Below are 9,746 nucleotides of genomic sequence, written 5' to 3'. Positions count from 1 at the left end.
ACATAAACCCCCAAGTCTGCAATTCGCAAACCTAGCAGATGTGTATTGTAACGACTAGCGATGATCGGTTTCTTGTTCGGTGGATTCAGTTTTGGGTTTGTGGGTTTCGTTAATCTCCTTCTTAATTCTTTTAATTTGATAAGTTTATTATGATTCTGGGTTCATTCATTTTATTGTAATACAGTTTTTATTGGAGTATAATTAAATCATGAATGAATTTTGCTATATTGTTTTAAAATTACTAATTGTTACTATACTGATACTTTGTTATATGTATCAAATAAATATCGGATTACTTGAAAATGATTGTCTAAATTAGTAAATTACTAAATTTAAATATATGCTTTGCTTATATGTCCGACTCATATCTAAAGCTGAAGGATATATACAAAAAAACAAAAGACATCCTAATAATATATGTAAGTTTTTTTCTTCTAAGGTTGTTTTACTTGATAGACGTTAAACTGTTTACACTATAATTTTGTTCTGTATTAAAATTGATGACAATATATACATGTACCTGCATGGAGCCAATTTTCTTACATAATAGTTAGTTTTCACCGAAAGAAGTTTTTAAAAATCATTTTCATATATTTCATTGATTGTTTTTTGTACAAAGGTATATAAATTGATAGATAACAATAAAAATTAAACTAAAGTGAATCCATATTGTCTTTGCGAGCACGGCCATTAGGCATGATCATATTAGATCATAAATCTTGAAATGTTATTTAAAAATATTTAATTAAATCAATCACTAGAGAAATATATCCTTCACCTATTTGCTCCATTCGTCCAATATTCATGTTAACCACCATTTCCATCTTATGGGCCGAAACGAGAAGAAATGGGCCTTGCCGCGCAAGCAAGTAATGCTTAAACCCTAAAACATTGTTTTTCCCAACACATCAAGTTTCCATTAGGATTTCTAGTTTTATTTCAAACATGTCGAAAAGAAACGCCATCACCCCATTCGTCCGCCTCGCCGTCAGATCTACCGGCAAACCCTCCAACAAAGCCGCAAGAAACGCCGGACTCAGGGCTCTCAGCACGGCAGCCATTTCTGAACCCCGTACCCCTATGGCTAACCCTTTTTTTATTTATAGTAACTTAACCAAATGTATTTACTGATTCTTTTTTCACTATTGTTTCTGTGATTTCTAATGGCTCTAGTAGATACTTCCAGTGAATTTTCACAAAAAATATCACCTCAATATGCTTCTAAAACGAGTGCATATGCGAAACTATTATCTGCTCTGGACACTGGTGCTAAAACTTCAACAAGACGTAGACTCGAATTATTAGGATTCGATCTAGGAGACGAATGTGAAGCAGCGATTCTACTTAGCGTAGGAAATGCTCAGAAGAGCAATGATGAAGAGTATGTCACTGATCAGATTGCAAAGGCTTTCGAGCTTATTGTAGCCATGAAAGGATCCTTTCTCAGTGGACAAGAAGAAATATATGGTCCTCTTCTTAACTTCTTAATCGATAAGAAAATGGTAGACGAGTTCCATATGCTTGTTGAAGCGATTAGGGGTGACTGGAAGTTGAATGGTTACGTAACTTACGTGAAAATTTTGCGAGATTATGTTACTATAAAATGCTTCTTTGGATCAAGCTCAAAGACGAAGAAAAGATAGAAAAAGTTTGCTCCATGATAATCAAAAGCTTTAGAACCAAAATCACGGTAGAAGAAGATCTTTCAAAGCGAGCTATTGTCGCTATTGTCCGTCATCGCGGCTGGGAAATCAGTCGAATGAAACTTTGCAATAAACGATTTCTACCATTAACAACGAAAAGTTATCTGCTTGCACTTTGTGAGAAAGACCAGCATAAGGAGGTTTTGAGGATATTACAGAATCTAGACATAACCAGAGTCGACTCTTTTGACGTTTCGACAAGCATTTTCAAACACCTTGGAAGGTCTCTCTCAGAATCTGTTGCGAAGAAGCTCCTTCTTGAGTTGAACGAGAGTGGTAAGAAAAGACACATTTAGCTGTGTAAGTTGTAACCAATTCGTTTTTGGATGTCTAATATAACACACTTGGTAGTCTTTGTAATTGTTGTTAGTATTGTAATTTCCTTCATTCACATGTGCAGGTCTTTCTTATTATTGTAGAGGCAATGATGTTTCTGAGCTGGTCGTTAGCTATGTAACCAGCATACCTAACATTCGGGTAAGTATCAAGGGTAAAGACCAAGTTCCTAACAAAATTTCCCATCTCTAATTCTTCTTGGTAATTATAAGGTTGATGGTGCCGTTCTCAAGTTCAAAGAGTTGCTTAAAGAGCTAAATGTTCCCCCTTCAACCGCATCATATAAGAACCTTATATTATCACATATAGTTGCGATTCACGAAAGGTAATTATTTTCTTTAACCTAGTTGTTTTCTTTTAACTTTTATGGTGGAACTTAGTTTTGGTTTCTTCATTCGGTTCTTATATATGTTAGTACAGGAGGAAACTGGTCTATCAATATTGCTAGACATGTATGCAGTGGGTCTAAAAGTACCATCAGGCCATGCGGTTTACCTTTTTCGCACCATTAAGGTATGTAAAAGCTTCACAGTTGGTTGCCTTTTAAATTACTTATTATCAATATTATATTACTATACATATATCATATATGTCATGTTTACTTATCTCTCTCTATATAATGAACTTGCAATATCGAATTACGTCGGGTGCAGCTTAAAGGTGTACAAAATGTGCTTAAAGAGATGCATTAGAATGGGGACGAAAGTAGAATGTTCAATCGACGGTTGGCTGAATACATTTTGGAGGTAAGATTTCTTTTATTTTTGGAAATTAACACGGACTTGTTTATTGGTGATTTCTTTGTTTACAATTTTGTTTTTTCTTGTCTGGTTCTTTGTTTTGTGTATTTGGAAGGTGTTATTTCGAAAATGTGAAGGTAAAATTAAGGAAGGAGAGGGTGATAAACCATGGTTAATAAACAACTATTTCAAATTGGATGAGTATAAGTTTGATGGTAATGATGACCATGCGAGTAGTGATGAGAAAGAGGATTAGGATTCTGATGATGATTGTATTTCTTGCTCGTAGAGCAGTTTAGATGATTGGTCTGTTTTGAACAAAAAGCAATGTCTTATGACATCTCCAGCTCACCTATTTATTTGCTTTTTAACTTTATTTTAGAGTAAAATCTACTCCAACCCATTTTTATTTCTATCTCTATAATAGAGATCTCTATTTTTTCCTCTATATATAGAGAAACTCTATTTTTTCCTCTATAATAGAGTTGAACTTTTTTATTTATAAAGTGGTCCTTGAACTTTTAACACTCTTATATTTATGATCAAAATAAATAAAATATATATTTAAATAGTTTAGTAATATGATGCAATGTATTTATTTTAATAAATGTGATATTTAAATAATATTTATGAATGTTAAATAATATCATAATTTTATGAACGTTTCACAAATACTAAAATAAATGGGTTAGTTTGCAACTTTTATAAGTAAAATGTATTAATAGTAAAATAAAAAAAGGAATCTCTACGGAATATTCTTTTTAGAGGAAAAAATAGAGGTATCCATTGGAGCAAAAGTCACCTCTATTGAGTTCCTCCATTTTAGAAGTAAAAATAGAAAAAACCATTGAAAATGATCTTATTTTGTATGTTTAGTGGATTTTCTCTAGATTGCTAATCATTAAGTCAATGATCAAAGTTTAATGACTTTAAAAAAATCTTCGTGTTTATTTCGGCTTTTGCATTGGTTTGTGTTTTACCAGAGAGACGAATCCTTGTGTTTTTAGATGAATATCGCAACGAAAGTGGACATCTTGATGTTTGAGATTTGAAGCATATATAGAAGAACATCTCAAATTTCCAACTACCATATTCGACCGAATTGGTAGTTAGAAAAATCCGACAAATTTCCAACTAATTTGTAATTAAGTAATAGTGATTAGTTTGTCGAGAAACTTGGTCAAACTCTTGTGGGTGTCATTAATTCGTCAAAAACTTATATTTTCTAGTCATAAATTCGTCAAAAACTTATATTTTCTAGTTTTGGATTAAAAAAAAATGAAGAGCAAAGCCATCGAGACTCAAGTTAGGGGTAAACTAATAATGCTTAGAGAATTTTGACACAAACTTAAGAATCTAAAACTCAATTCTTTTTTTTAACATATGATTTTGTGAGATTTTCATCGTGTTGTTGTAGAGATTTAAAAGAAAGAAGAAGGGTCTAACATTGTTTTCGATTATGTTTATGTCATTGGAAAACTGTAATCATAAGAGGTAGGAAATCTGAAAATTAGAATAGTTCATGTATTTTTTATCAAGTATAAAGATAATAAAAAAAATTCAATGTATTTCCTGGTAAATATTAAATACAGAGCCCGTCCCAGGCAAAAACTGATGAAATATGTGGCAATAATATGTAAATTTTCGGCCTTCAGATGTCGTTAATGTTTCATGTAGTGGTAAATGTGAACAGTACTGTATCCATTAAAAATATTGGCCTTAATATGGTTTTGGGTTTGTGACTCTAATAGTTTGTGCAACGGCTCTGATAAGTCACGTTTTTTTTGGGTATTTTTTCAGAACAAATTACCTCATCTGCTTAATCTATTGGGAGTGCATAGGCTTGCCCAATGGACAATATTACCAAAACAAGTAGGGTAACCTAAACTTAAAAAAAACCAAATTTAAAAGAAAGTATTTGTAATTAATTAATTTACCTGAGAAAATCTAGTAGTTTATAATTATATTAATAATATCCCAGATCCTGGCTGACCTGTGACTTTTTATTTTGCTTCTTTTTTTTTCTTTTTTTTTTCATTATTTTGCTTTTCTTGCTTATATTTGTTTCCTTCTTCACCAATTTTGGTTTTTTTTTTTTAAATTTTATTTTCTCCATTTTTCTCACAAAATTTCCTTTTGTAAACCCTAAACCAACCGACCCACTTACCTCTGATTTCAATTTTCATTTTCCTCAACTCTTGGACTAATGAAACCAACTCAACTCAGATCCGAAAATCTCTCTTTTCACAAAACTTCTACGATCTTTCTCTCTCTCTCTCTCTCTCTCGCTCTCTCTCTCTCCTTAGCGTTTTTGTTTTCTTCGTTTACTTGACCAAGTCAGACTAGTTTCGTAATCAACAATGTTGATCTGAAAATTTCAAAGTTTCGTTTAGATCTACAAAAATCTCACCTTTTTCTTCTTTGCCGATCTGGATTTCTATATATCCTCCAGAATTGGTTTCTGGGTTCCTTTAAAGTCGAGTCTTTATTATAAAAACTTCTCTCTTTTTCATCAATTTCGTTGTTCGGATACATAAAGCTCAAATCTTTGCATTGTGGGTTTCAAAAAGGTTGAATCTTTAAATGTTGAATTTGTTTGTGTGAAGAAGGAAGGAAGAAGATTCAAATTATGGGTTGTATTTGCTCAAAAGGAGTACGAACTAATGATGATTACATCGAGACGAATCATGTGAGTATTGGTAAAGAGAATCCTAAAGCTTCAAAGAAACAATCTGATTCAGAGGAAGCAGGTGTGAATGGAAACGAAGCTACATTGAGGCTGATACCTAATGATGAGACCAAGGACACTTTCTCGGATGAGGAAGTGGAAGAGGAAGAGGAGGAGAAGAAAGAGATTAGTTTTGAGAGGAAAGCTTGTGAATCTGTGTTGCAGAAAGCAAACGTTTTGGAGTTAGTTGATAATGTAGGACCATTGCAGCCTAGAATGAGTAGGATTGGTAGTGTTAGTAATGGAGATAGAGCAGCTAAAGTTATTGCTGGTTGGCCTTCATGGTTAGTTTCAGTTGCTGGTGAAGCTATCAATGGATGGCTTCCTCGTAGTGCTGATTCGTTTGAGAAGTTGGAGATGGTGAGTGGCTTTTTAATTAGATTTGGAGTCTTTAAAGCTTAGATGACGCTAAGGTTCTGTTGTTGTTTTCGATTGCAGATTGGGCAAGGGACGTATAGCAGTGTGTACAGAGCCCGTGATCTCGAAACTAATCAAATAGTTGCACTTAAGAAGGTTCGGTTTGCTAATATGGATCCTGAGAGTGTGCGGTTCATGGCGAGGGAGATAATCATCCTTCGAAGACTTAACCATCCAAATGTTATGAAGCTTGAAGGGCTGATCATATCAAAGGCTTCAGGAAGTATGTATCTCATCTTTGAATATATGGACCATGATCTCGCAGGTCTTGCATCAACCCCTGGGATTAAGTTCTCTCAGGCACAGGTAAATAGATAAATCTCAAGTGTGTGTGCTATGCGATTGTTAATGACTTTGGTGTGGTTATAATCAGTTTTTGTAACATCTGATATGCTTTTTGCTAGATTAAATGTTATATGAAGCAATTGCTGCTTGGGTTAGAACACTGCCATAGCTGTGGTGTGTTGCACCGTGACATCAAATGCTCAAATCTTCTGCTGGATCGTAACAATAATCTTAAGATTGGTGATTTTGGTCTTTCTAACTTTTACCGGGGTCAACAGAAGCAGCCTCTGACTAGCCGTGTTGTGACATTGTGGTACCGACCACCTGAACTTCTGCTTGGGTCAACTGACTATGGAGTTACTGTTGATCTGTGGAGCGCAGGATGCATACTTGCTGAACTTTTCACTGGAAAGCCTCTTCTGCCCGGAAGAACCGAGGTTTAGTTTCCTTTACGAAAAAAAATTCCCTTTTTCAAAGATTTGACATTTTGGCTTTGATTACGCCAAACAAGTTGAATGTTATAGTAGGAAGGCATATAGACATGTCAATGCAGAAAATGAATATCAAAAGAGCCTTTTGTTTCTTATATGAATAGGTAGAGCAGATGCACAAGATCTTTAAACTCTGCGGATCACCTTCTGAGGAGTATTGGAGAAGATCACGTTTGCGGCATGCAACCATTTTCAAACCTCAACATCCTTACAAGCGATGTGTAGCCGATACATTTAAAGATCTTCCTCCTTCAGCTTTGGCCCTCCTTGAGGTTCTTCTAGCTGTAGAACCAGATGCACGTGGAACTGCATCCTCCGCCCTTCAAAGCGAGGTTAATAACCTTTTTTCACTGTCTGTCTAATTTTTATGCTTTAATTGAGAAATGCAAATCAGTAACGTTGTCGCTTATACATACATTTCAATATTCCTTTTTTACAGTTTTTCACAACAAAACCTTTTCCAAGCGAGCCGTCAAGTCTACCAAGATATCGGCCAAGAAAAGAATTTGATGCCAAGCTTCGAGAGGAGGAAGCAAGAAGGTAAGATTCAGATCTACGAACCCTTTACACAAGTTATTTCTCAGCATTATTTCAGTAACATTTAAGTATATCCTAATTTGCTTACGTGCAGAAGGAAAGGTGCAAGCAGTAAACAGAATGAACCGAAACGGTTGTCTAAAGAGTCCAGAGCTGTACCGGCTCCTAGTGCTAATGCTGAATTACTGACATCAATACAGGTAACTTCTGAGTCTGTAGATGAAGGTGTGTGTATGTGTATGTATGCCTATGCTTGTATCTGATTGCTTTGAATTTTTCGTTCTCAAAGAAACGTCTAGGAGAGACTAACCAGACAAGTGTGAGTGAGAAATTCAATCCTGAGGGAGATTCTGGTAATGGCTTCCGGATGGAACCACTGAAGGGCAATACTGCACAAAATCCGTACCCAGTCTACACAAACGGAGACGTTCATTCAAACGGATCAAGCCAACTGAGAACACAAAGGTCCTATGTCCAACGCGGGGCAGCCCAACTGTCAAGATTCTCAAACTCAATGGCACCTACTAGAGATGGATCACAGTTTGGTAGTATGAGAGATGCGATAGTGAATCAACGCTGGCTTGAAGATGGTTCTGAGAATTTCAATTTGTCTCAAAGATTGCTTGAGAAACCTAATGGTTTCAGGAAAGATGACCCCTCATCCTCTAGCAAAGAACCAATAATGGTAATAACAAAAAAAACTGTGTTTACATTGTTGTTGTTAGTTTCCTGTGTTTGTATATTTTTTGTGGCTGATCAAAATTTGGTGAAAACAGAGTTATGATGGTGAGAAGAGAGGGAGGATTCAATACTCAGGACCATTGATTCCAGGAGAAGGGAACTTGGATGAAATGTTGAAAGAACATGAAAGGCAGATCTTGTTGGCTGTACGAAGGGCTCAAGCCGACAAGGCTAAGCGAGACGACAACCGACAGGCTCAAGCCTCGTTTCCAGCTAATGGAAGGTGATATTTTGGGAGTTTCTTAGAGAAAGTAGTACCATAATAAACAAACTTTTTGGGAAAATCTTCACAATGCTTGCCCATTCTTTATCTTTTTTTGGTTTGCTAGACTTGTTTGGTTTAGAAGAAAGGGCTTAGGACTTAGGATCTTGCGTTGTATAGCCAAATCGATAACAGTTTACCTGACTTATATTATAATATTCTCCATTCTTTTAGTAATCTTAATAAGTCTCGATTTAGTAAATTGTTTACTGTTTCAGTTTTACATATTTACTAAACCTTTTTTCTTAGCTCTCTCATTGGAAGACAAGAGATCTTTATTCTCTATGAGTTTTCCATAAAAACAGAGAAACTGGTCTTGTCTTGGTTGCTTCACTTTGCCCTTTTTCTTGAAGGTTCTCTTTTATGTCCGCCCCTTGGAGTATCGGGCTTTGTTTTTGGAAGGATATTGTTCCTTGCCGTAATGTATATAACTCAACCGTATTGTTAAGATAATTGACTTAACCATTGTGCTACAGCCTACATATCGTGAATTTATTCTGTACTAGATGAGGATCCGCCCAATATGCGGGTTAAAATTTTTATAAATTAAATTAAATTTAATAAAAATATATTAAAATTTGTTGTATGTTACTAATAAATTTTATTTCGTTATAATACATTGATTTATATCCATTTACAAATCTTTTATGTATGTTACTATTAAAAGTGTATTTTTTACATCTAAATATATTCTATGTTACAAATAAATTTTTTATCACCACCTAGAAAATGTGAATATGAACACATTAAACCAACTACAATATTTTATTTTCACTTCTGTATAGTATTTTATTTATTAAAATTGTTGGCTCAAAAAACATTGTGAATAAAAATATATTACATAAAATTGTTGGCTCAAAAAACATTTTGAATAATATGACCACCATGGAGAAAAACCTCGGCTCAGCTCTCATCCCTTATGGAAAGAAACTTGGTTCTGCCTTCCTCAATTGGGGAGATAACCTTGCGTCCAATCTCCTTCACCTCCCTTGGGGAGATAACCTTCTGTCCAACCTTCTCCACCATAGAGAGAACTTTGGCTCTGCCTTCCTCCTGTGTGGAGAGAACATGTTCACGTCTTTTTGCTATCTCAAAATGGGTTGCTCAACCAACCAATGAAAGTAAAAAACTTTTTTCTAATGTTACAAAATCTTTTGATAGTAACTAATATTAAATTTCTCAATGTATTTGTGATACTAACTATGCAGAAGTGAAAGTAAAATTACTGACTTATTGTGTTTATATATTGCATTATATACTAATCGATGATGTATTATCAAAATAATGTCTGACCACCATAGAGAAAACCTCGGTTCCGCCCTCATCCGTTATGGAGAGAACCTTGTGTCCAACCTCCTCTACCATGGAAAGAACCTTGGCTCCACCTTCCTCCTTCGGGGAGATAACCTTGCGTCCAACCTCCTCCACCTTGCTTCCTTGGGGAGATAACCTTGTGTCCAACCATCACCACCATAGAGAGAACATCGGTTCTGCCCTCCTCCTATG

General features: G+C 35.1%; 1 protein-coding gene and 1 pseudogene across 1 annotated transcript; both read left to right on the top strand.

The window, feature by feature from the left end:
- Positions 1-945: 945 nt before the first annotated feature.
- LOC147925331 (pentatricopeptide repeat-containing protein At4g04790, mitochondrial-like) lies at positions 946-3,035 on the top strand (annotated as a pseudogene).
- A 1,723-nt stretch (positions 3,036-4,758) lies between these two features.
- Positions 4,759-8,442, top strand: LOC104759025 (putative serine/threonine-protein kinase At1g09600). Its single transcript, XM_010482002.3, has 8 exons — positions 4,759-5,867; positions 5,946-6,230; positions 6,329-6,646; positions 6,805-7,032; positions 7,140-7,240; positions 7,332-7,437; positions 7,527-7,922; positions 8,014-8,442. The coding sequence occupies exons 1-8, from the start codon at positions 5,409-5,411 to the stop codon at positions 8,203-8,205; spliced, it is 2,085 nt and encodes a 694-aa protein (XP_010480304.1). The 5' UTR covers positions 4,759-5,408; the 3' UTR covers positions 8,206-8,442.
- The last annotated feature ends 1,304 nt before the right edge of the window (positions 8,443-9,746 follow it).

The sequence above is a fragment of the Camelina sativa genome, chromosome 16, assembly GCF_030686135.1.
Source record: "Camelina sativa cultivar CO46 ecotype springtype chromosome 16, ASM3068613v1".
Classification (NCBI taxonomy): domain Eukaryota; kingdom Viridiplantae; phylum Streptophyta; class Magnoliopsida; order Brassicales; family Brassicaceae; genus Camelina; species Camelina sativa.
Note: the sequence above shows the minus strand (reverse complement) of the source record. Positions and strands in the feature narration are given on the sequence as shown.

Excerpts from the sequence above, each read along its gene's own strand:
- LOC104759025 (XM_010482002.3), top strand. The coding sequence starts at position 5,409 with ATGGGTTGTATTTGCTCAAAAGGAGTACGAACTAATGATGATTACATC. Across the intron at positions 5,868-5,945 it reads CGTTTGAGAAGTTGGAGATG|ATTGGGCAAGGGACGTATAG; the intron begins GTGAGTGGCTTT and ends TTTCGATTGCAG. Across the intron at positions 7,033-7,139 it reads CCTCCGCCCTTCAAAGCGAG|TTTTTCACAACAAAACCTTT; the intron begins GTTAATAACCTT and ends CCTTTTTTACAG.